The sequence below is a fragment of the Stegodyphus dumicola genome, chromosome 1 (assembly GCF_044657685.1).
Source record: "Stegodyphus dumicola isolate Sdum_Otavi_A_Nest chromosome 1, ASM4465768v1".
NCBI lineage: Eukaryota > Metazoa > Arthropoda > Arachnida > Araneae > Eresidae > Stegodyphus > Stegodyphus dumicola.
The window spans coordinates 285,985,790-286,013,483 of record NC_140768.1 but is presented as its reverse complement, the minus strand read 5'-3'; the positions used below and the strand labels follow the sequence as shown (position 1 = coordinate 286,013,483).

The 27,694-nt window shown below is 32.4% G+C and overlaps 1 protein-coding gene across 6 annotated transcripts in view; it reads left to right on the top strand.

Moving 5' to 3' along the window:
* LOC118186093 (mitochondrial sodium/calcium exchanger protein-like) overlaps positions 1-27,694 on the top strand; it is a 136,093-nt gene that overhangs the window by 79,646 nt on the left and 28,753 nt on the right. For 5 of the 6 annotated variants that reach the window (XM_085808232.1, XM_085808235.1, XM_035356108.2 and 2 more), the window contains 10 exons: positions 214-381; positions 1,662-1,742; positions 5,306-5,443; positions 10,984-11,153; positions 13,866-13,998; positions 17,009-17,208; positions 20,835-20,910; positions 23,420-23,500; positions 24,544-24,614; positions 26,710-27,563. In XM_085808232.1, coding sequence (XP_085664358.1) covers positions 214-381; positions 1,662-1,742; positions 5,306-5,443; positions 10,984-11,153; positions 13,866-13,998; positions 17,009-17,208; positions 20,835-20,910; positions 23,420-23,500; positions 24,544-24,614; positions 26,710-26,901 — 1,310 coding nt within the window. In that variant the 3' untranslated portion in view covers positions 26,902-27,563. Of the gene's footprint in view, positions 1-213; positions 382-1,661; positions 1,743-5,305; positions 5,444-10,983; positions 11,154-13,865; positions 13,999-17,008; positions 17,209-20,834; positions 20,911-23,419; positions 23,501-24,543; positions 24,615-26,709; positions 27,564-27,694 lie in introns of those variants that run through there. The other variant, XM_085808239.1, reaches the window with a different exon arrangement.

The following is a 27,694-nucleotide window of genomic DNA, read 5'->3' as shown; positions in this document are numbered from 1 at the left end:
CAAAGATGTTGAGGTCTATATAGCTTCAAATTCATTTACTTGGTGTGACATTCTCTCTCTCTTTCGAGATTTTACTGAACTAAACGAATGAAGTGTGACTGAAATTAGACAGTCAGCCATGAAATCATATTGCAAAGGCACAAATTTTAAATGAAAATATCTTTTAAAAAACTAGAATGCGATTCACTTAAAAGATATTTTTTTTTATTTTAGGATTCGTCGCACTGTATTTCGTGTATATCATTGTTGTTCTTGGAAGTCGCTTCATTTATCTCAACACACAGAAACATAAAGAACATGAAACTGAAAAGGAGGAGACCGAAAAGGAAAAGAAAGGAGAAAAATCCGGAGAAAATGCAGATGGTAAAGATGATTTAGAAAGTAAGCACAGAAGGAAATATTGCTCGAAAGAATAGAAGAACAAAATAAATTATACAGGAATAGAATAAAATTGATAATAAATCAAACAAAACCTGCTCGAAATGCAAAGTAGATATAAATTATTTCATGAAATCATCCAGTTTTTTCCCCTGTATTATTTAGTCATCGAATAAGAATTTAAGTTAAATAAAGAAAGTTTTTTTTTCATATCATAATGTCTAGCTGATAATAAACGTAACATATATTTACAAAACGATTAGAAAAAGTTCCTTAAAAATTTTAGTCACAGAGTTTAACTTCTAAACTTAAATATGCCGTACCTCTACAGAAGGTTATCAGGAAACGTGAACCAAAAATATAAAAATAAAATGTAATTAAATAACTAGTAATTAAAATGTAATAAAATATAATAAAATAATTAATAATTAAAATGAAATAAAAAGTAATAAAATAATTAATAATTAAAATCAAATCAAATACAAAAGATAGTTAATAATTAATAATTAAAATTAAACAAAGTTTAATAAACTACTTAATAACTGTAATATAATTAATAACTGAAATAAACTATGAAGACATAGATAAAAAATTAGTAGTTCTGTTAAATTAATGGTAAATAGTTAAATAATTAATTCAATTAGAGTTCATATGGTTTGGGATTCCAACTGGAATTCTCTTAAAAACTCAGAAGTCTAAAAGCCCATTGCTGGTTAGCCCCAACTAACTGTGCTTTTCTTTAATTACACACAATTCATTGTATATACGAGTAAAGCATCCTTGTAGTTTATAAAACTATTAAGCTCAAAAACGTTAGTAAAACCTTTATAAAACAAACATAATTGTTTATACTAAGTATCCTCAAATCGTTTTCAGGAAATATATTGCGATCATGATTTATTTCTCCTTACTATGTCATTACAAACTCATTTCTTGAATCTTTAACATATATTTTTGAATCTTAAATCCTTAATTTAGTGCACTGAATTCATTGCAAATCATTTAAAGTTAATCCTAACTACAAAGAATCTTGACAACAAAATAAGAAAATTATTTACTTAAAAAAAAAAATACTAGAATCTTATACATCTATCTTTGCGTTAAAAAAATAACAAGCAGTATTCTTTCATTCAGTGTTCCATTCGAAGCAATACTGTAAAAAGTCTAGGGATAAATATTTGTTACCCTTTTCTTCCCTCATATTCAATAATTTATTGTTTCTTTCTACTTCTTCATCAATGATGTAAAAAGCCGAATAATATCTATATTTCATTTTGCCTTAGAAAACACTGATGATAGCACATTGAAAATAAATGGGAAAAAGAATGATGATGATCCAGAAGCCACAGCAGTTGTTCTGAAAGGTGAGTTTCTTTGAATCTTTCTTTGGGATTTTACAAAATGTCTTACAAAAATAGCGAATACGATGTACTCTTGAATATTCAGGTTCGAATTATCCATGCATGGCCATGCCCATCAAAGAGGTTATGATAAATGGAGTAAGCCTTCCCTGTATGGGCCGTTCAGGGAAAGTGAATACATGAAACGCCACCATGGACCTTATAAGAAATAGACTAACCCAAATGGGTTTTCTCCCTCGTCTGAGGCGTTCCCGGCTGTCACCTTGATCACATCCGGAGGAGTAGGGACGACTTGCAGAAATTTAACAGTGGTTACCTATTGCAGCGTGTATAATTACAAGAAAAAGGTGGTTGTAGCGCCGCATTTCGCAAATTAGAATTTCTACATATTTTTATTTTTGAAATTGAGATTAATTTTTAAAAATATAGAAAATTTCAAACAAGCAATTTTCTCTTACAAATTTTATGCTTTTTATTGGTGTAAATAAGTAAAAAATACTAAAATATTTAAAAACGAATTTTTGAAAGTTTTATTTAAAATTCTAAATTGTGCTGCTTTTTTTTTAAATTATAACTGAGTATTATAGCACAATTTCTATAAAGGAATTTTATTTCAATTATATTTCATAATACATTATAGTGATAAACACTTTTGACTCCTTAATAATTTTTATACATTTATTATTAAAATTTTATTTAACCGTAACAATTAATTTTGCTTGTATTTTATAGTGATTATTTTTTTAATTTATTTTGAGTTCTGCATAAGATTTTTTTATTTACTGTTAATTTAATTTATTAGCCCAAAGGGGCGGTAGCCTAGAAAGGCTGTTAGTTTCGAAGCGGCATTTTGCGCTGTTTTACTATAAATGTCCGTGTCTGCTTGCAAATTGTTGTTACCAAATATTATCGCCCTGTATTATATTTAAAGAAATTAAATAATGAAGAATTTGCATGAATACATGTATGTTTCTCGCACTGTGACGAAAACGACAGTATCTAAAGCCATCAAATTTCGAATAATGTAATCCTCCATCCGAGCATGGGCATCTGGACGGCCGAATTTCGAATTTGTTTTAATTTATTTCATATTTTGTAAAAGTTTAACGAATTTTTGATTAACAAACTCAACGAGTTCAGAGCGAGCATTGTACGGAAAATAACAGTTTTATCTCCAGTGCGGAACTCAAGATATGCTGTTTTCAAATGTATGTGGTTTACGGGCGAAGAACATGATATTCAATAAATATAGGTAACACACAAAACGTTAAAAAAAAAGTTTCCTTTTGGGCGTAATATAAAATCTGAGTGCTTCTAGATTTTATTTTACTTTTTCCTTTTTTCCTTCATTACGCTCAGAAAATTTTATGCTCCGAATTTTATAAATTACTAAAATAAATATTCCACTTTAATGTTAATAAGTTAATGATGATATAATCAAATAAATGATTGTTTTGTAATGTTATTATAGTTTTGAAAATCACTGCCTGAAAATGGTCAATAATTTTTTAAAAAAAAATATCAGAGCTTGTTTAATTTTACCTTATTTATTTCAAAGCATCACGTACTATCAATATTATTTAATTTTAAGCTTCTCGTTATTATTTTTTTTATTTGAAGGTTTCCACAAAATCTTTTAAGAAACGTCGAGAGCCTTTTGTTACTCGGAATCAAATTTAAAAAATAATTTAAGATTCATACCACCTACAGAATTCCTAGTAATACCTGATTGAGTTGAAACTTAGTAGAATATGGTGATGGTAAAATTAATTCATATTAGATAAAAATGACTTTTCTAATTCATATCCCATGAATGAGTTTTTTTAACATACATTTGACCTTTAGCATTTCAAAATAAATTTTCTCTGCGAATCTCATCTGCCGTTCGATATACACTTGGTTGAGTGAATTTCAGAAAACGTTGTTCTCAAGCAGTGAACCGAAAAGATTTACAAGCAACATCACATAACTGCTTGATAAGTAAAAATGTTATATAATCTCTCAAAATGCAACTCCTTCAAAAGGACATCGTATTAGAGCGCTGCTTCCAAAAAAAAATGTATTTTATATGATTTCTTAAATTAATATTATTGTGCTGTTAATTTATGAAAATAATTTTATAGAGAAAACAAGCTAACATTTTTGTAGATTTTAATGTACTTGAATGAGTTCGTCTAATATTCTTCTCTAAAATTTAATTTTAATTTTTTTCTTTAATTTGAAGATAAAAAGGCCCTTTATCTACTGTTCTGCATGAAGAAAATAGGATCTTTACCCTTAAAATAACTAATTTTCAGTCTTTAAATATAAAAATATATAATACTTATAATTGACACATTAAGAGTATGTAAACTGATACAATTGCTTAAAAGATAAAAGTAAGCTGGTGGGAATTTAAAAATGTATATAAAAAATTTAAATCACACTGTTTTGTTTAGTTTCACTAAAAGATAAAAAAGGACTTTTTCAACTATCACAATATTCTTTGTCATCTTGATTAAAATCAAAATTATGTGAAGTTAATAATGGCGGATTTTAAATTAAAAAGTTCAAAGAGAAATTTAAGCGAATTGAATGTAATCCTTTTTACACATGTCATTTCTCTATTATTGCTTTTCTGTTCCTTGAAAGTCTGTTGAAGTCTTAATGCCTGTGTGAAGCATGTGTCAGCTCGACGATTTTAATCTTAGTTACATACCACGAAGAATATTATGATAGTTCAAAATCAAATATTTTTTATATCATAAAACATTCAACTGAGTAATTCGAAATATTATTGTATTTTACGTCACGCTTTTTAATCCATGGAATGCAAAAAATTAATAAAGAGAGAAAACCATAGCCTCTAAATATAGAAAAAATTTTCTTTCCAATTAATAAGCGGAACAATTAAGCTCTTGTTCATATAATCTTATAAAGTCTAGTTCACATAGAATTTAAAATGACTATTGAAGAATTATCTTCTAGCCTTGTGGAACAAAACAAATGTTAGAAGAAAGATGTATAAGACTCTTTTATTCGAACAGAAATTTAACTATTACCCAACATCGGTTTACACTAGTTCTTCAAAAACATTGAATTTCGGTAAATTATATTTCAAAATTCCAATTTCATTTCAAAAATAATAGTCTTATTAAGAGGAAAAAATTTAAGAAATTTTAAGAAATTTTTTCCAAAGAGGAAAACATTTGGATTTTGAGATAATCAGTTTTGGTCAATAAGCAAGGATATGTGATAAAAATTTAACATTAAAGGGCGGGTGATTTTTATCTAATTTTTAAACACCCTTTTATAATAGCAGGAGAACAGTAGCATTGTCATCGCAATTATGTCTGTTCCAAGAAACTCGATAAGCAGAAAGGAAATAATAATAACTATCACGGTCTGACTCAAAAAAAATTTATTAAATACTCTCCACTTCAAATTCACCATTTATTTTGTAAAAATGCACTCTTTTTTTATCTGAGTACTATTTTGTTTGGCAGTTTGATGTTATCGCTTATATGAAAATTAATTGAGTAGTCTTAAGAAAAGTGATTTTAATAAAAACACAATTTCTTCCGCAGCTTTCTATTTCGGTGGTTTTGAATGGCTAGATGGAGGACGTCGCCTCTCTACAGCCCACATACGTGTAGATGGCCGCCGGACATCTGTAACAAAATCAAATGTCTTTAGCATTGAAACCAATGGTGGCAGTACCTGTGGTGAGTATAAATATATTTAAATATGATGTAAAATAAGATATACAGAATGTGTATTACACATTTTGTAACGATTTTGACTTTCTCCGTGAATTTAAATATTAATTTCAAAATACAAACGACACCGGCATCCAATTGGAATAAGGTTTAATTATCGTCTGCAGCATTAAAGTATTCTTTTCTTTAAAATGTCGCTGAAAAATAAACAATGGTTCGAAGGCGCTCTCCGAAGAGAAAAACTCTTATTCAGTTATTAAAAAAAGATGTGAAAAGCGTGGTTTGAATATTTCTACGCGTAAAACAAGTAACATAATTAACTTGAAAGAAACATCAAAGTTTATATCTGACCGGGAAAAAGGCAAAACATGCACATCCAAAAAAGGTATGTGCAGCTCACGTTAAATCTATAAGTCGCATCTCATATTTTAAAGGAAAATCCAGCCTCCCCAAAAGCTACTGCAAAGTCTTTAAATATCTCTGTAACAACTATGAACAAAATTATAAAATCTGGTTTAAAGCTAATCAAAACAAAAAAAACATAGCGCCGAAACCTGTTTTTCAGCATAAGACTGTGCGCAGCTTGCTGAATGAAAAATATTTGGCAGGGGGAAAATGGAAATATATAATTACAATTGAAGAGGTTTGGATATACTTATCAGATTGCAATAGAAAAAGATCGATTTACTACCGAAAAAGAGGAGAAAAAGATTTAATATGTTGGTTCAGAGAAAACAAGGCAAGTTTTTCTAAATGTTTTATGGTTAATACTGGTTTCTCTTATAACGGAAAACTGAAAATAAGGAAAATAGAAACAAATGTTAAAACTAATTCGTATTACTATCGGAAATATATTTTAACATCTATTTTTAAAGAAGAAATCCCATCTCTTTATCCAAACAATCTTCACTGTGTTAAGTTTCATCAGGATAAAGCTCCAAGCCATACCACTAAATCTACCGCTCTATGTAGACCTCCGTCGAGACTCCCGTGGACCCCTGGGGGTTCCACCTCGACCGCTTTGGGAACTAAGGTGTTAGACAAATTAGCAAGTTTAGCAGTTAAAGTGCATTAAACAAACTAAACGGATGTTCAAAATTTATTGGCGATTTTTTTTTTTTTTTTTTTTTTTTTTTTTGTTTTGTTTTGTTTGCATGTCATGACAAGTAATTCAACAGGTGGTCTCATTAATTTGAATTAATTTATATGTTAATATAAAATTTTAATTTTAACTAACTAATATTTTACTGAGCTAATAATTTGGTCAGCTTCATTCATATTCCTGCTTGCATACAGGTTCGTAATGGACTGAATGCACACAGAACCGATGATAGTGCAATGCAGACCATTCTATGTTGAAAAGTCAAAAGGGAGACGGAAGCTCTGCCTGAAACATAAGGTTACGGGGGTAAGTTGTATTTAACACTGAGGCAAATGGCTTTCTTGTTAAACTGGCTAGTCATCATCATTGTCAAGGCGTGAAATTTCCAAAAAGTCGCCAAATTTGGTGACTATTCGGGGACATTTTTGTCCGGTCGCTGTATAACTGTAACGGAATAACTGTAATTTATTTTACCAAAAGAAGCACTTTACGTTAAACACAGCACGTACTTATAAGGGCCAAATACGGTTACAGTTACATATAGGGATCGATTACAGTTATTGCGTTACGGTTATACAGCGACCGGACAAAAATGTCGCCGAATGGTCGCCAAATTTGGGCGATTGGCAACAAAGCAATTGTTGTCAAAACCCTCACCAGCTTGACGATATTTCGCCATTTGAACAAGAAAGCCATTTGCCTCAATGTTAAATAGACTTACCCCCAGTAACCATATGTTTCAGGTAGAGATCCACTCTCTCTTCTAACTTTTCATACTTATATTATGCAAAATTCGTAACAGTATATACGCAAAATGGTCTGGATTGTTTATGATAAATTAATTTTCATGATTATAATCAAAAGCAAACGTTCATTCAAAGCACTTCAGATTAAAAATAACTATGAAAACTGAGAATATATTTAAATATCATCTACCCCGCGCAAAAAAATCGGGAATCTGAATTTTTTATTTATTCATTCATAGGCACTTTTTAAGCTGTCTTTCCATGTTTAAGTTAAAAACTAAAAATAACATTAAAGACTAAAATTAAGTTAAAGATCAAAAATAAAAACAAAGAAAAAGATTTAAAATAACGACGAAAATAGAATGTATTTAAATACTATGATCCCTACGCAAAAACCGCGAATCTGAATTTTTTTATGTATTCATTTATAGGCATCCTTGTTTGCGTTAAAAACAGAGAAACAGGCACATTGTTTGAGAGGCATATGAAAACATTTTATGTAAAACTCGTCACTCAATTTCTGTCAATGCGTGAAACATTTAAACACATTTTTGTCTAAGCAATAGTTTTGCAGATTCATTTTTTTGGTGCTAGGTTCAACGATATACGGTTGTATCATCTAAAATCATTGTATGCCTTTGACTATTAATAAGAGTTTTTACGAATTCGCCTTATTTTCAGTTATTTTATTAAGGAATGAGTAATCAAATATATAATGCTGTTTTGACAGCTTAAACCAATGCAGTACAACACATCTACGTGTTGTACTGCATCATATTGTATAGGAATAATCAAGAGAAATTTTTAGATTTTAAATACTCCTCACTTATGCTTCAGATCACACATCTCCACTGATTTTATGTGCATAAATCTGCACAGAAAACGAAAACGTTCTGAAGATTTTATTTGCGCGTTATCATCAGATACGTGCCTCGTGAATTGCTTGTCAGTATTCGACAAATTTTCAGGCCGAGCAAAATGCTATGAAATATTATACGGATACCTTTCTTTTTCCCAAATCAGATTCAAAATGTGAAACGCTGCATGCTTTTATCTTCCAAGTAGTCTTTATGGTTCTTCGGAAAAACGGCTATAAAGAGAATTCTGTGACATAGTGTACGACAACCTCCCGATATTATACGCACTTTCAGTGTCAAGAATTTCACGCGAAAACTTTTATTTATCTGAAGTTCGGCGGCTGAAACAAAGCGTAAAACAAGATAAAAGTTACTGCCTTCAACCTGCTGGTAAAAAGATTAATAGCTTTCGGTAGGACGATACTAAGTTCTAAGAAATATTTCAGTTAACACTTCACTGTATTTTCTTTCATACATAAATGAAAAGCTAAGATTTCAAAACCTCCCTAATTAGCGTTTTGAAATCTTTGCTATAAATTTCTGTAAGTGTTACTGTAAAATATGATAGATTTAATTCACTTTTAGTAATTCAAAATCCGTTATTAGAATCACTGTATTATAGGCACATTATAGGCATTTTAAAAATGTTTTTAATGAAACTTAAAAGCAACTTTATAATGTGTTATGCATAAAAGCTTGCAAAATCAGTATAAATATTTATTCGGCCTTTACGGATAAACCGAACCACTTAAGTAACTTCAAATATTCAGTAGCAGAAATTGAATTATTCAGCTTAACTAAGACTACAACCTTGCGAGTTTTTCAAAAATTTCAACTATCGAACTTTCATTTGTTTTGCGAGCTGAATTCGTTATTTACTCAAATACAAATGAAAATACCGTACTTTATTTCAGCAAAAACTACAGAATTGATTAAAAAATAAATACAATATATTCTTGCGTTTATCGCGCAATTTTAATACAAAAAATAAGATCGGAATTTACGGATGCGTGTTATAAGCCGGATATAAAAATGATACCTCTAAGAATAAAGAAAAAGCACACAGAAATTAGTTTTCTACGTGTACCTAAATGCTCATTATTTAAAAGAAATAACACACCTTACGAACTTTAAAATTTTCATTATCGGATAATTATTTATGATCGGATAATTTCCTTTATGTAAAGCGTATTAATTATTGGGCTTTCATTTATTTAGACAAAACATCTGACTTTTAATTCCACGATAGCATTCGAGTCGGAAGTGCGTTCTTACACCAAATTATGTTCCCCATTTCTCACACCCTAGAATATCATTCTTATTTCTATTAAATTAAAATTAAACTGAGGCATTCTTTTTCATTTTCGTAAAATAATAAAATTAGCAGCATAATGTGCATTATTAAATTTTGGTATTTACAATTGGGATATTTCAACGAGTTAAAAAAAAACTTTAAATTCTTTGACTGACTTTATTTATACGTACCATAACATAAACATTTTGCCACTTAGAACACTTTTATAAGTGGAAGTATACGTCTACGGCCACCATTTGTGAAAGCAAAAACCATGTAAAGATATTTATAGAAGCTGAATATCCACACAATAAAATCATTTAACTATGAAGTCCATTCTGGTAATATAAATTTTAAAAAATCTTAATATTGCGACACCACTAAACAAGTGCGTTTCTAAAATCTTTGGATGATCTTATTAAACTAAATAAATCACAAGTAAACGAGGTTCTTTCCTCCTTTCGATGTGAGTATTAATTATTTTCTTATTCATAACAACAAAGTGCACAAATCTCGCTAAAAACTTGAAAAATATTTCTACATTCTTCTATTTAATACTCTTTATTTCTTTTCAAGGGCATTTACATAATTGACATACATCCTTTGTCAGAAAAGTTCCAGGACATAGGTCGTAAAAAATAGAAAATTGCATTTACCAAGTAATGATCCTAAGCTGCTATCAAAGTAGTTCCCTTGGCTATCTCTACACATCTGCCACCGTTCCTGGAGGTGTTGGAAGCAAGCGGTGAAATCTTCAACTGCGATGCTTGCAAGCACATTTGTCACAGCCCTTGGATGTCAGCAATATCTTGATGAATGTCTTGTCTAACCATTCCTTTCAGTCACCTTTTCACTCACGGAGACAAGAAAAAAATCCCAATAATCTTTGATACAAATGTGGGATCAAGTCTGGCTCTATCCAATAGTTTAGAAGAAATTCTTCGTCTTTCCTCTTTCTGTTCATGTGTTAGCGAGTGAGGGAGGATTCTTGCCTTAAGTTTCCGTTTCCCTAAATATTCACGAAAAATCTTATGATACACATCACGATTCAAATTCAGTTCTTCTGACATCATATGCACAGTTGCACGACGGTCTGCTTGCAATAACTGCCTTGCATGTTCCCCGTTTGTATCTGTATGTGCTACAGACAGGCGACTAGCTCTGGGATCGTCTCCTTAATCATGTTTCACGTTTCACTATGGGTTTTCCCGAGCTTAACCCATAACTCAATATTCAGTTTTTGCTCACAATTAGCATCCATTGTGCCACCTTAACGAATGCGACAACAATCCGAACAGTGTGTTGCTAAGCACACTGCCACCTAGCACGTTTGCATGGAAACATAGCCAACCTCATGTCAAGTAAGAATCTATACCAGGTAACATAAAAACAACATTTGCTCCTTTTTAGTATACTGAAAACTCAGAAATAAAAAAAAATTGTCTTAGAACTTTTCTGACAAGGAATGTATTGCTAGTATTACTGTGTTTAAATCAGTTTTAATTTTATCTTTGGATTTCAAATTGATTTCTGTTTTTATGAGTTAGGAAGCTGTCAGTCGATCCAAAGCAAAGGTATGTCATCTACAGAGAAGCTTACGTCTACATTTCCCGAAGATCGAGGCGAGTTTTGGGACTTCCTAGTCAAAATGTGCCCAATCAACACAAAGAAATGGCCACATTTAAAATGGTGGAAGAAACTTGTAGCTCTTGTGAAGGTAAGCTGAAAAACTAAATCTTGATTACATAAGCGCTTCAGAAATTTCCTCGATTTTCCAAAAAGTATTTTATCAACGATTATGCTTATCTTTAGGGCTTTAATATGATGAAAATCTCAAGCAATGTGTCTCACGTTATGAGTGAATAAGAAATGTTTTAAAGAAATTTGGAACAACAATAGAATTTTCTTTTTGTTAAACGTAAAAGATTCAATAACAGAAAGAAATATTCTGCAGAATAAACACTTGGTGAAATCAGAAATATCATAACATAAAAGGTGTAACAAAGTAGGCAAATTTATTTCACTTATCGCAATCACAAAAACATTAAGCTTCCTAAATAAAAATATTTTTTAATGATATTTAACGTCAGTTTCTCATTTTGTCAAATTTTAAACACAACAACACTGATAGAATACTGAAACTGTAAATTTTTTACGACACTCATATTATCATTCAACAGTTTAACTAGTATATTAAAATTGCGAATAAATATTTAGATTCATTCTCAAATTTAAGATTTAACACTTCCTAAACTATTCAAAACCTTTTTCCAAATAGTAAGATATTTCTGAAGTTCTTGTAGTAACACGAATTCTATATTATGCATGCAACAATTCCCTATTCTAGTAAAAGTTTTTAATGTAAACAAACGGCGGCTTCGTTAGGTTTAATAGCACTTTAAAAACTTTTTAATTGTTGATAATTCTACAACTACTGCATGCAGATTATCTATCATAAAAAAACCTTAACTAGAACATAAGAACAACATAATTCAATCGCTTTTAAAGGGGAAAATGCACAATTTACTAACAGATGAGAATAAAAAAACTGAGCTCACCGAGAAGAGTAACAAAGTGAGTATTTTTATGTTTGGTGGGGCCGATTACAACCAAAAAGGGAGGTGCACAACTACATGTTACAACAAACCCATATACAAAACTTCAACGTTCTGAGATTACTCGTTTTTAAGTTATGCGATATACATACATATGTACGTACATACGTACAGACGTCAAGAATAATCTCTTCTGAATCCATTTCAAAACCGTTTGACGATCCGGAGGAAAAGTGTCCTTTATTCTGTCCGTAAGTAAAAATCTCACTCAAAAACATCTTTCAAATGGATTCGAGAGCTGTCAAAATAGATATTTTCTTTGAAATATGATACCCGAAATTACAATACTTCCTTTACTTCGTATAAGGATACGTTAAATATCCTTCCTTTACTTCGTATAAGGCTATATAGGACAGAGATTAATTCATTACATCTCTAAAAGATAGTGATAATATATAATATAGCGTAGCTAAAAGCGGAAGGTTTTTTTTTTTTTTTTTTTTATGCTGCCACCCACTCGGGTTCAAAGGTCTGCGCGAGCAATTTTTTAGTACTACTTAACTTTCAACACTGAACACGTGTTTCGTTTGAGAAAAGATGAGAGAAATATCGGCTTCGTCTGAAGTGTAAACTTTTCTGAATTGTTTATTATTTTCAATGTCACAATTCTGACAGAAATACGGCTGAAAACGTTCCCTGAAATTTTGCATAAAAGATAGGGTTTGGCACTTTTCAAGGGACCTCGGCTTCTTTCTTGAAAAAAATCGCTGCAAAATATTACTCTTTTCTTCGTTGGCTGGAGAGAGTTTAAGAAAGGATTTGAATGGATAGAGGTTAATTTATAACTAAATCAAACCAATGGTGGATTTAGAGACGATCTTCATTTTTGAGAAGCCGAGGTTTTAAAAGTTGTTGCACGGGAGGCAGAGGAAGGAGTTTTTCACCTTATTCAAATTCGGGTTTTAAAAAAAGCAAATATAGTTTCACCGCCGCTTAGCTGCAGGGACTTGACCAAATTGCAGTTGTTTCTCTCTTCTCTCGAACGGAAAGCATTATGTCGACAACTAAAGAAGAATGAATCTCGCTAAAGAGAGAAAAACGTGAAGAATTTCGAGACTTTATCTTTAAACGGGCTGGCTGCATGGGCATTTTCGTCGTTTTCCCCATGTGTAACGTGTATGTGAACCAGTTTCCCTTAGAAAGCCATCCTTTCCCTAAGGCCCTAGAGTGCTTTGCCACAATCAACTGAACGGAGCTAAACGATTAAGAGTATTTGGATTCAGATGCCTGTGTTCCATGGAAGAAAAGATATTTTATTGTTGTTGTTGTTGATTTCGGCACGGTTGTTTAAGATCCCATGGCGCATCTTTGGTCCCCACCATCTTCTTGTTTTCATTTTCCTTGACAGCTGTGAATAACTGGATTTTCTTTATACCATATCAATTCTCTCTAAAGATGACGCTCTTAAAGCTTAAGATGCTGAATTTCGTGAAAAAAATGCAACTGCGTTAGGGATGAGATCTGACGAAGCCTTGGAAAAATCATAAGGAGATGGCTGATTCAAAATTACTGTCGTGCATATGTTTTGCACGGTAGCGTATTATGTGCCGTAATACAAACTGAAATCTATCAAAATAATTAAAACTAGGTCTAAGGTGATTGAATAAATAAGCGGAAAAGAGTGAAGAGCATAATGCAAGATTAACAGTTATCTCACACATGAATGACAAAAATGCAAAGTATGTATTGTACTGAAGTCGAAAATAATTTCATTCCATTAAAATGAATAACTCTGTTTTTATCTATTGTTTTTGTACCTCTCATTTTTATTAATATCTTTCTTTGCTTAATGAAAAAAAAAAAATTAATTTCAGAGTCCTGCAATTCTAATAATGAGATTAACAGTTCCCGTACTTGACACCAGTGTTGATGATCTAAACTGGAACCGTTTCCTTATATGTACGCAATGCATAACGGGACCTGTGTTCATTAGCCTTGTCAGTGAATGTAAGTCGATATTGTTTATTTTGCTGTTTATTTAAGTGACAAAAGTTTTTAGTATAACACAAATAATTTTTTTTCTTTAAAGAAAAGAGACGTATCGCATGTCGAAATGCGTAAAGTATATGTTTAAAACTAACCGCAGTCTATCATAGATAAGTTACTTATTTAAAAAATAATTATTATTATCCCACTTTGCTTAATTTTTCAACTTCATCATTTATCAGTTACTATAAAAGTATTCGGCATTTTTAATAAATATATTATGCACAATGCATTTTTTTCCTGCAAAATGCAAATATGCGTCTATTCCTGGCATTTATTCCCAAAATGCATCTTTAACGGCAAATATACATTTATTCCTGCAAATAATCTTGTGCTTTCCAAAAACTTCAACTGTACGCTTTATTAGCGCAAGATTAACTTCAGATTTAAAGTATCAGCAGCGATCGAACGCAAAGCCGAATAATTATAACAACCAGAGCTAGCAGGAAACTAACACTGTAGCGCCCTCGCGATGCCAGAAACACTCTTTCTCTTAAAATCAAAAAAAAATTCTGATTTTTAAATACTGGTTAATCATTTGCATTCTAGTAAGGAATACAAAAAGAAGAAGTTATAGTAAAAACTGGAGTTATAAATAACTGGTTAATTAATATGAAATCCCCTATAACGCTATCATTTATATACTATCCATTTGACTTGGTGGGTATTACTATTTCGCAAAATGTTTTTCTAATTACATTCTATAGGACTTCGAGCATTATATGCTCTCCAAGTGCTGCCATTCAGCAAAACATAAGATCTTTAATTTACCTTTGTAGTTTAATCTGTAACTGTTTAACAAACTTAACAATTTAAAAGCGATAAACACATTTCTTAATTGTTTAAAATTTTGTTTTATTTTTATAATATAATTAACTGATACAATTAAAATTAATTTAATTCATTATATGCATAACTGATATTTGCCGTGAAAGTTAAAAGTGTTATTTTAATTTAAAATTTTTTCTAGTGCGAAGCATTTTATAAACGGTGCAAAATTGTTTTGTTTTCTCGTACGTATATTTTTACCTTTATTTTGGATGTATAAAAAAATTATGCCAGACCAGGTTTTTAAATGGCTGCTTTCCATATTGTTTTGATATTATGAAATCGATTTAAATCCTTTCAAACAAAAGATTTATTACTTTGCACAATTTTTTTATAAGAAGAGATAACCTAAAATACCTTCACGATGTTGATTAAATGTTCACTTAAATCACGATTTTTGTACACGCAAACTGAAATAACGCTCATCCGTTTATTTATATTCAGTTTTCCTCGACTATAAATAGTCATTCTGCTAAGATTCATAGTTTGCATTCCTTTTATTCTATGAAATATCTTAAAAAGACAAAACATGGAGTTAATTCCGAAAATAAGCTATATACGTGGTATCGTTTCTCTTCAATTCATACGCATACATTCTACAATTTTTATGCTAGAAACATAATAGAAAAGAAAAATTTATTGTTACTTGCAATCAAAGAGAAGCAGCTTGTTTCTTGACATTTCCATAAGATCTCGAAAACATCACCGACATTCCTTCAAAACTGCGGTCTCGTAGTAATTTGACCTTGAAAAAATAATTGTTTGCAACTGATCGCAAAGAAGTTGATTTAAACGAACTAACAATGCAAGCACTGGAGCTTCTTATTTTCCAGTTTAAAAAAAAAAATCGCTCTTTTTTAAGCAAATGTTGAAAGAATTGGAATATATATTTTTATAGAATAGCATAGAAATGAAACTTTAAAAAATGAAATATGATTTTTCTGGTTTTCAGAGACTAACTTTTGGAAAGAACTTGGTAATCATTAATTTTAATAAATTATTCTAACTCATGAGAAGTTTCAGAGTGACTTCGGAATAAACATGCTTCTCACTAAAACATAAACACGACATACGCTTTAGATATTACCGCTCATAAAAAACCCCATTTATTAAAATTAACCCCATTTTTAATATAATCATTCTACTGGAGGGGAAGAAACCGGAAAAAATTGTCTGCCAATCTTGAACTCTTAATATTTTTCAAACCCATAAGGTTTTGATATGCAAATCTACTCATTTAAAAACAGTTATTGATGAAAAATTAGCCACTAAAATAATGCAGAGATGCAAATAAAAATTGTAAATAATAAAAATAATTAATGTAGAGAAGCAAATAAAAAATGTAAATAATAAAAATAATTAATGTAGAGAAGCAAATAAAAAATGTAAATAATAAAAATAATTAATGTGGAGAAGCAAATAAAAGAGTGTAAACGATGGCAATAGTTGGCAATACAACTCTATCTGGCTATTTTTCGTAATTTCAGAATTCTAATTTCTGAATCCAAAATGATGGAGTATTGGAATGACGATATAAAATAATAAACTAAGAAACGTAGAACATGAATTTCAAACATAAACTCCTACAAAGAGTTTCATTCGTTTTAATTTTATTTATTAATCACGATTGGCAGCACATTTGTTTTCAGGGAATGTTTGTTCACAGTTTTACAGCAGTTTATCAGTCAAAATTCAACAAAGTTCTGAAAATAGACGCTTCTTACTGTAGGCTCGTCTTTCGCCAAAAAAAAAGAAAAAAATAATGTACATTTCATATAATAATCAATGAACTAATTTTTAATTAAACGCCATAGTACAGAGGAGATACGCAGATTCTGGAAGGAAAAGAATCATAAAATTCTCAAGAACAGAACTTACTTCTATTATCAGCGATGTTGATGATAGTAGTAGATCAATCAGCAAATATCATAAATTGCTGATAGTGGTGGTATTCATTGGCATGTTACTATCAACAACACCACACGTAATACCACTACTAGCTTAATAACACCACTTCTTCCGTTCCAAAATCATAATAAATGTATCTATAAAATGATCTGATACACAGTTCCCCATTGTCGTATTTTTATCATATTTTGCTTTTCCGGCTGCTTTTCTAAACTATTCGTCTATTCCTTTTCAGATGCATTCTACCTGATCGGCGGAGTGTTTCCAGTTTTCATTCTGCTAATCAGCGTATGCATTTGTTGCGCCGTTTTAGTATATTGCACATCTGAAAGAGACATACCTCCCAGCTACCACTGGTTATTCGCATATTTAGGATTTGCTGTTTCAGTCACTTGGATATACTGCCTGGCTAACGAGATAGTTGCCCTGTTGCAGGTAAGCTAAGACATCGATGGGGTAATCTTATTTAATACAATTTCCATATTAAATAGGATTATCCCACTGAAGTCAAAAATTCATTCAAATCTGTAAACAATATTCGTATACTCTAAGACTCAAAAATAGATGCATGTAGGAGGGCTTATCAATTGTGTAAGTCTCTTTTCTGTACATACGCATCTTCCGTACATGTGCATCACATCTGGTGGATGGGATGTAAATGTAAAGGATGCATGAAGAAGCAAAAACCTGGGTGATTTATTCAAACGAAAAAGCTACACGAAGTGAGGAAGTCATTGGTTTATCCCCTTGTCTGAAGGCAAACTGTTACATAGCGTGCCGATTCATAAATTTTCCGGATGGCGTTCTGCGGCATTTCTTGCCAAATTATCTCCAACTGTCGGGTCAGTCTTCCAGTATTCAAAGATGGTCGGACACACCTCCCCATCAGCCCTCGAATGTGCTATATACGACAGAAATATGTCTACCTAGCTGTTCAAAACCTATTTGGCAAGAATTAAAACAACTTGTACAAGTGTGTGGCAGGATGTAGTTGAAAAGTAAGAATGAAGTAAAGCGAAAGGAACAGCAACATATCGAATCGTAGCATTTTATCAACGTATCTCTGTGCTGTTAAGCACCTAGGAGATCCGGCTGTAAAATAAAAATGGCATCGCAGATAGCAAATAGTAGTCGTTGTCCTCTGGGACGTGCGACATATAAAGACGGGATAGCAACACTACACAACCGTCTCCAAATACATCTGCATTGGTATAGGTATTAAATTCAAAATTGGAGTCTGCACTAAAGGCATTTTATCACCACTCAGTTCAATTCAAAATCGATTGATGGCCACTCAGTTCAATTCAAAAAGTGAGCAGTATTGCATGGCACGAACATAGATTCCTCTCTTTCTCACCCGCCTATCAACGGTTGCTCATTTGTGAGAAGGTTGCACGTCGATCTTTAACCCTTTGTGGCACAATGTGTCCGCTCTGGACACACCTAAAAATTTCCTTCTGTACGCACAGAAAAATTGAATGAAAAAAGATTTATAGGTTACTCTGAACCTTCTTTATTTATAGTAGATGGAAGCTCAACACAAACCAGTCCATATATTTTAGCCATGTTTAATTTTTTAAGACCCTCATTTTTCAAAGAAATCTTCCAGATCTTTTTAGGGTATAAAAGGAATTATTTGAAAAGAAATTTCTATGCTATTTTTTTGGCTGTATGCTAATCTCCTTATTCTATATTAGTTTTAAATTTTTACCTTGAAATCTTGCCTAAAATCAAACGGCGAACCCTAGGTGTGCCCAGACCGGGCTCACCGATAATCTAGGACAACTGAGAGTCTGTATTCTTTGTTTCTCCGCATCTCATCTGTCAGTTCATTGACAACAATGCTCGTTTCAGCACTCTTTTTGAAGCTCTATGCAATCAGTGTACCCACTTTGGACACACGCACAGAATTAAAACGATAAGTGTATCTTCACAAAATTTTACTTGTGTACTCCTCTAGACCTAATTAGACTGCCTACCTTTTTTTTTTTTTATCAAAACTCCAACTTTAAAAGGTAGCGTGCCGGAAAGGGTTAACGCAGATGAATCGAATGAGTCGATCTATCATCCCGTTTTCTTGTTCTCTAAGTCGATAGCTGCCTACTTTTCCGTTGTTCACCCATCACTGTCAATGTTATGTAATCACTGCTTCGCTTTAATCCAAATGTAGAGCCATTCTTCAATAAGTCTGTCCAGTTTTTGAGTCTGATGGTCAGATTGTGACACAAAAAGGACGAGACTGGTCCAATAACCCATTGTACTTACAGAATCAGTTCGTGACATTATCACCTTCAAAGTAGTTCCCTTCAACATTCACACACTTCTGCATTCGGTGCTGCCATTGCTGGTAATAGTTCTGGAACGAGGTTTTTGGGAATCCTTTCAGGAGATTCTCCGTTTTTGCCTGAACCTCTTCAACTGTGGTAAAATGGGTTCCCTTTAAGCAAGATTTGACAAGGAAATTTAAAAAAATCGCATTGAGCCAAATCAGGTGAATAAGGAGGATGACACATCACAGTAATGTTTTTGCTGGTCGAAACACACTCTGCTCGACAGATAGGGCCCTGTGAGAGGGCGCATTGTTCTGGCGCAACAGCCATCCATCACTCCCCAACTGTGGCCTTTTTTTCCTAATTTAAGTCTTTTTAGTACTACAGTGTAGTAGTGTTGATTAACAGTCTGACCACTGGGAACTCACTCAATCATGATGAACGTGTGGGGGTGCCTTTGGGCGCCCAACATGTTCACCATCTTCCACACTGCCCCTTCCCCCTGAAAACCGCTTATGCCATTCAAACACACGTTCACGAGACAAAGTGTCATCTCCATCAGCCTCGGTTAACATTTCAAATGTTTCCTCCGTGGCTGATTTCTTAAGCTTCACAAGGAACTGAATTCGCTGTTCGGTGTTTGCATTAGACATTTTTCCGGCAGAATGCACTTGCACATGTTTACTCAATGACGCAGTACTCCCAACTGGCGCGATTAAGTCGAAACTGGCCTCATGGATAGAGAAGGTGTGTGGCATGACGTCGCCAAAACAGTTGTTGTCAACTCCACTCTTTTTTCAAGCTACACACTTAGTCTCGGGTGTTTTGTTTTCCTTTTTTTTTTATGTGTGTTGTGTGTGTGTGTGACACCTCGTATGCTCATAATGAGAGTGAACTCTTTGGAGAAGCGAAAAATCCAAGGGACTAAAACTAAGCACAAAAATCTAATGGAAGTTTTGCCTTTGAAATCGAATTTCGCTTGTAAATACACCTTCAGGATGCTTGGTTCCAATGCGCTGGTGACGCTTCGTTAGGTGCTAAATTTTAATCATTTTGCACATTAAGAAAAGCTGTTAAGTGCTTATGCTTATATTACTCATCACTAAAGAATAAATTTAGCAAAAAGTAAAATAGAATGAAAAGGTTTCTTCTGTCAGGTTTGGCATTTAGCGTCTCCGGGTTGTGAAAATTCAATTTGAAAATTCGAGTTAGTTTTAGTGAGCATTCAACCGTAACAAGTTCACCTCGTTAAAGGCACAAAACCACTTTTACTATTCATTACTACTTTCCAGTCTTTAATCTAACAAATAATTACTGTTTTACAATCTCCATTAAAGCCAGCTATCGCCTCTGGTAATTAACTAAAATTTAAATTACCACTCATAACATCAACAAATGAAATTTAGTTTAGCTTTAGCTTGACTTCTACAGAGTAAAAGAAAAGTCACAGCATTTGAAGACAGACAGAGTACATTGTCAAAAGAAAGCAACTACAGCTATAATCGGAAGCTTATATTTCATAACTTTCCAATGAATTTTCAGTTGCTAAAAATAATTAAAATTAAACACGTCTAACATAGAAAATCAGTACTCTGACAGATCGAGCGAATAAAACGTAAAATGGGGTCAGTTACATTTTTTTAAATTGTCATATGAAGTATTTTAAACAAAAAAGAACACAAGTACTATATATTTTTCGTATCAAAACTTCTTTTATATTTTTTATTTCTTTTAATAGTATTCCTTAGAATCCTTACTTTTTTTTAATTATCTTTATTTTCATTTCTTTAGGTCTTCGGGGTAATATTTAACCTCAGTGATGCCATCCTTGGTTTGACGATTCTTGCATGGGGAAATTCTCTTTCAGGTACAGAATTCAAAAAATTAAATACTTTGTGTAGCCATATGTGGGTTTGTACAATTAACAGTATTTCTGAATAAATGCCTTTTCAAGTTGTAAAATGCATTTAATATGTTTATGAGCTAAGAACTTAATATTTTGACTGTTGTTCACAGACTTTCCTTATAAATTTTTAATAACCAAGTCATTAATTCCTAATGAGTCATAATTCCTAATAAAAAAACTTTTATTAGTGACCATTCTTACATGAAATTGTTTTCTACATTTTTTTGTTTTAAAACTGATGTTAATTGTTAGTTGGGGAACAATAAATGTAAATGTTAGCATTTAGTGATTATTAAAAAGACTCCATATCTTATTAAGAAAACGTAAAATGTGATGGATTTCCGAATTTATAGAAATTCGACTACATAACTTTCTTGCAAGAAAAATCCCAATACTGAGTGATTTCGATTAAAATGAGTTCTGCTAATCGTTTAAATAATGAATTGGAGATGGAAAGCCATCGATGGGCTTGAGGCTGTCCTTTCTCAAATGGAGATCGCTTAATGGTTTAAGTGCCTCAATTCAGATTACATCACGAATTCCAAACTATGAAAACTATCACCAGGACCCCCGATCAAAGTCGTACAAAAGTTGAGAAATTTGTAGAGCATCGATATGTGGCATTAAATGCACGACGCCATACAGTAGTGCTCCCTGCCCTTTGCTCATTGCGCAACTCTTTTTAGATTCTAGATGAGCACTGATGATGATGATGATGTCATGTCTATGACAAAGTGCAATTATATAGCTTCGAAGCTGTTAAAGACAGCTTTTGAAACCTCGGCAGCTCTATCAGTATAAAGTAGGTCCACTGGGTCTTCAATGCCGATGTCAAACAGTCTGGCCTGGATTGCTGGGCAGCTGAAGATATGATGGCGAGACAGTGGGATGTCATCTGGGCAATGAGGACAAATGTTGGTGTAACTACGCTGTCCGTCTGCAGAAATCCTCATCCCTTTTAAGTGATTTGTCCTAAGTCTGGTTATGATAGTCGATATGGCTCTTACACAGTTCAATTCCGGGATGGAGTTTCCTTTAACTTGACCGATTAGTCTTTGACTGGCAACCGCATTGGCATCAACGAGGGTTAGGCAGTTGGATGGCTGAGGAGAATCACGGGATGCCTTTGCAAACTCATCGGCCTTCTCATTAGCAAAAATATTTACATGAGCCGGTGTCCATTGTAAGATGCAGGATCTTTGGGCAGCAATGATTTTGTTTGTGAGCTCAATGATCACAAACAAAAGGTAAGTACCAACTAAACAAAAAAGTATAATACCGATATGTTAGATAAATAAATATTAATTCCAATTTTTATATCATATCAATGTAAGTTTTATCAATTTTTAATTTTAAAATGACACATGAAACTAATTAAAAAAATAATTAAAAAATGTTAAACATTTTTAGTTTTCTATGACTTCAATGTGTTTGAGTCTTCGAATAACAAATTCTTTTAATGTCAGGCACAATGTTAGAAACCTGAATTCTTATATCAGATACATTCTAATCTGTTTTCTGTATTTGAAATTTGTTGCAGCATAATGTAAAAAAAAAAATCTGTTTACAGCAGGAGTAGCCGCTGGGGTTATTTTCCTTATAAGCCGAATCATTCTAGAAATATGAGGTAGCAGCACGTTGTAGTTCTTTTGGGATTCATTTGCTTATCGTAAAATATATATTTCTTGTTTATCTTTTATTTTACTTTCGATCATTTATACTATCGAGCATCTGTGTACAAAATGTCATTATAACAGTTATTTTTTCGAGATATCGCATATTTTGTATTTGTAGCCTTAACTTTGGACAGCATCAGAAGGATAGCATTTATAAATAACAACTAAATTTTTCCTGCTATAGCATTGTAAATTAAAATGCAGTAAAATTTTATATTATATTTTAATATGAACCACCGTAGCAAATTACAGATAGATTATTCAATAATAAAATGTATCACAAGAAATTATGCGAATTTTATATATTTCAGACAGCAATATGCGAAATTTATTCCATCTAGATTTAAATTTTCATCTCTATAAGACTATAGCGTGCAAGAATTAAATCCTTGTTATTGGAAAAGCTGAAAATTTTCCTTATAAAATATGGTCTCAAATCTTTTCATAGATAAATACTGATGTCATTAAGACAATAAAAACTGATCTTTCTTAATTTTTAGGCACATGCTGCAGGACATATCTGTAGTCTACGTTACTTAATATTGTAATATCTATTCAATAAAACATAAACCCCTTTCTCTGTTACAGAAAACAAAACCAAACTCAAATCAGTATCTAATCATTTGGAAAAGTACATCGCAATTGATATGTTACGTCCATGTAAACTTTAGTGCTGGTAATTGAGAAACTAAATACATATGATAAACTGTTACGTTTAAAGAAATTTTTTGATACAATTTTTTTCGCTCTTATCATTCTGAATTAATACTGACTAACTGCGTTTTTATTTTCAGATTTCCTATCAAATATAGCTGTGGCAAGAAAAGAATTTCCCCGTATGGCAATATCAGCATGCTTTGGTGGTCCGTTATTAGGTAAAACGAAAAACCAAATATTTTTCACCTCTTAGTTAACTAATTCATCAAACGTACTGCTATTTGATAATTTAAACTGAAGCTTCTCATACTTATTGCCACGTAAGACCTATTAAGTAATTACCAAAAGTATTTGGAATTTACTTTTTATGAGGACACGTTAATAATATTAACTTAGCCATATGTAAAGAATTGTCGCATTCCCTCCAACGTTAAATGTTTATGGTGTTAAATGTTTTATGTTTCTGCTTTATGCTTTGTTGAGTACTCTCATCGTACACGTCAAGCTAGCAGTTGGAAGATTCGTAATTTGAATTCCGCCAAAGGCACAACTGATATATCACGTTCTCCGGATTCGAAAGGCGACTGAATTAATATGTGATGGACAATACCTCATCATCGACTGAGTCTTGTGTCTCATTCCAGTCGCCCTTTTAGTAGAAAAGAATGTAAGTAATTAGGTCATTTTCTTTGCATGATCTTAACACTCCAGGATCATGCAAAGAAAACGGATAATCCATGGTTTGATTCCCAGAGAATTTTCCTGATTGCCTGCTCCGAAAATCCTGATAATGTGTAAACTTATAGCCTTTGCCAAATGTTTTAATCTAGTCACTAATGTTTTAATGAAATTTGGATTTTTCACGTACTTGGTATTTTTTTAAGGTTACAAGTTTATTTGTGAATGTAATTTTAAAATAATACATTACAAATTTTGAAAAAGTACTTCTTTGCTTCGATGAAATTGGCCAGCAAAATTGCTTCTGGTGTAGCTCGAGATGAAAAAAGACTTGAAAATTCCTGAATTAAAGAAAGAATCAGTTAGGAGATAATGAATTACCAATTCTTTAATGTATCTTGAAGCATATTTTCAAAAGAAAATATATTTCGGTATAATATTTTTATAGTTTAATTTTGACAGAAATTTATTATAACCAGAAAAATCAGTTTCTTTGGATGAAATTAATAATATAATAAGATATCTCTATTTATTACAGCATATATTATTTGATAGTCAAATGACTTATTTTATATATTTTCAGCTTTATTATTAGGCTTAGGAATACCATGTATCATAGAAATAGTAAAAGGGCGAGTTCCTCCCAAATACTCCGTAAGTATACTTTTTTTTTTTTTTTTTTAAAGAGTGGTAAGTTTTTTACTTAAAGCTGACAAGTACATGTAACAGATAAAATCCGATTCAGCCAGCCTAGGACACTAGGCGGTACCTCAGTGCCCACTTTTCTCGCTTTTATTAAATAAAAATAGAATTATTACAAAATATACGCATAACGATTTGGAGGGCTTCGAGATCTGGTTATCTATAGACACGGGTCCGCTTTCTGTTATTTAGCTATAGGATGTTTCACTCGAGAAGGACCCTGAGAAAAATGGGATAAAAATCTTATATCAAGAGGAAATTAAACCAAATTTTTACATGATGTTCCCTTATGTTTGAGAAACGAAAGTACATTACAAAAGCTATTGTAAGTGACTTGCCCCCTCTGTATACGCAGTTCAACACGACGCTGTTTTTTTGCGTATGTTGCTGCTACAGTACACTTGGTATAGTGATGAAGCGTGGTTCAACTTGTGAGGATACTTTTTTTCCCAATATCAGATTGTGAACAATTACAAATGTAACACAGTCCATTAATCTATACAAGGCCAGATGTGGTGGTCTTTTTATTATGGAGGCACCTAATAGATGGACCACCATCGCCTTTCCTATGAAGAGACGGACAGTTACAACCATGCCTTCTCCGGGATTCGAACCCAGGCTCTTCGGCATCGCAGCCAGCTTCCCTGACCACTATTCCGACTGGGCGGCCTTGTCAGAATACTTAAACTAACAAAACACACGTTTATATAATAGCGACAACGAGCATGCAGTCGTCAAGGAACACCTTAATTTACAGAAAGTAGATCTGTGCATTATCACAGTGACGCATCATCATCATCTTGACTTTTTCTATGGGGTAGCCATAAAGGTAATGCGTACAAGCACAAATCATACACCACCTACGAGTTGCGTTAGAACATCCACCGCGAAATCCAAGCAGGGACAGCATCGTACGTGAACATGCAGTGCCGTGTTGAACTGTGTGTATAGGTGGGGAGAGGTCACTTCCTCTTGTAATGCGCTTTCATTTCTCAAGCATAAAAGTATGTCATGTAAAAACGTGGTTTCATTTCCTCTTGTTATAAGATTTTTATCACACTTTTCTCGGGGCCTCTGTCGAGTGGGACATCTTGTAGAACAGTCTTGTAATTCTTTTTGTTATTCTCACGTCGACCTATGTTCTTTTCCGTTAAAAATGGCGAACTTTCCTCTGTGTGTTTTCAGTCCCATAGCTGAAGAAAACGATTCGTCATTTTTGACGAAAAAGGACATAAGCCGAAGTGAGAACAATAGAAAGGAGTCGAAGAATGTCCTATCTACGTGTACAGCTGAAAAACCGTTTCCTTAACATTCGAAACTGCAAATTTACTCATGTTATGGGAATCCCTATCGCTTCTTGCAATGGTTATCAAAATTCATAAGCTTCCTGAATACGTCGAATATCTCGGCTGCCTATATGTCTGAGCTTTCTGCTTCTCCGTGTCTTGTAGCGCAGTGGATGCCAGTTCTTTTAAACTTCTCGAACCATCCACAGCTTGCCTTGAATGCATCTTCTTTGTCCATTAAAGATCCCGACATCTTCTTAATGCGATCAGTTAACTAGTTAAGCTTCTCACAAATTTTGTATTCGTTAATAGTGTAGCCTAGCGTTTGTTTCTTGGTGATCAATATGAGAAGCAATCTTTCAACAACGTCGACAACATGTGGCCTTTGCTTAGAAATTCTTGTAGCATCCTTTGAAGAATCGATCTCCTTAATCTTAATCTTGTTTTTGAAGAAAGTACAAATCGTTGATGTAGACAGATTAATTATGTGCTTGTTACTTCATTGTGCTTATTATTCTACAATTACGCATAATCAGAATGATTTGTGAAAATCACACGGCGTATTAGTGATTCAGAAATATGCAGAACCAGACATCTACCACCAGCATCATCTTCGTCACAAAACCATCTTAAATTGTTATTACTATTTATTTTGACTTTTTTTTTTAAAATTTTCAAACTAAATCACACATTTGTATTTTATGATGAATAAATTCGTTTCATATTTCGAAATCTCATAACTTTTTTTTTCATATTTCTAGCTTACATTTTCAGCCCAGTTCGCATTTTTATTCGCTACAATTGGCACAGGATTAATAACAACAGCATCGCTGATGATTTTCTGGAAATTTGAGACGAAAAAAATATATGGAGTCTTTTTAATCTTGCTTTATGCTGCATTTGTGACAGTTTCCATACTTGAAGAACTGAAAATATTTACCTTAATACTGTAACTACAGTGAATTTTGGAAGAGAAAAACAGAACTGTTCTATTGGTGTCAACTCCTTTTGAAAGAACTGGTCAAAGAGCTGAAGCCATATGTCAAAGTGCAATAATTTGTAACAATAGGGTGAATCTAATTTTCATCAAAATCGCGTGTTATTTAGTTCACTAAAATAATAAGAGCCAAAACTAACATGGCGAGAAGCATTTGAAAGGATTAATTCTACATGAATTGTGAAAGTATGCAATAATAACAGGACAGAAACGACATGAAACTTTTCTATAATAATGAATGCTACAAAAACATATATATAATGCAATATTTTTCAAAAGCAAGTGATGTTTTTAGTTCAACTCTTTAAAACTTCCCCGAGTTTATGCATCATATTTGACTAAAAAGCATTTTAGAGTTTTTGAAAGCAGAACAATGTGAATGGTACTTCCGAATATTGTTTCTATTTACTCTAGAAAACTGACAGGAAAAAGCAGCAATCAGAGCAAATTTTCTCACTAGAAGTACACAGAACTCTTACTAATTTTTACCAGTTTTCTCACTAATAGTTTACATACTTAAGAATAAACAAATATATGTGAATTTTAGCAAAATTATATGTGACAAACTGTGATTTAGTTCTTAATACAAAATATTTAATAAAAAAGACCAGCACTGTCTGTTTTCCGAAAAGCTGACGTCAGTAACATGCTATCAATATTTATTCAAAAGCTATTTGATATTTTTAGACCTACAATCCATCTAAATAATTTATTTTCACGAAAATAGCAGTGAACCTTTCAGTATATTT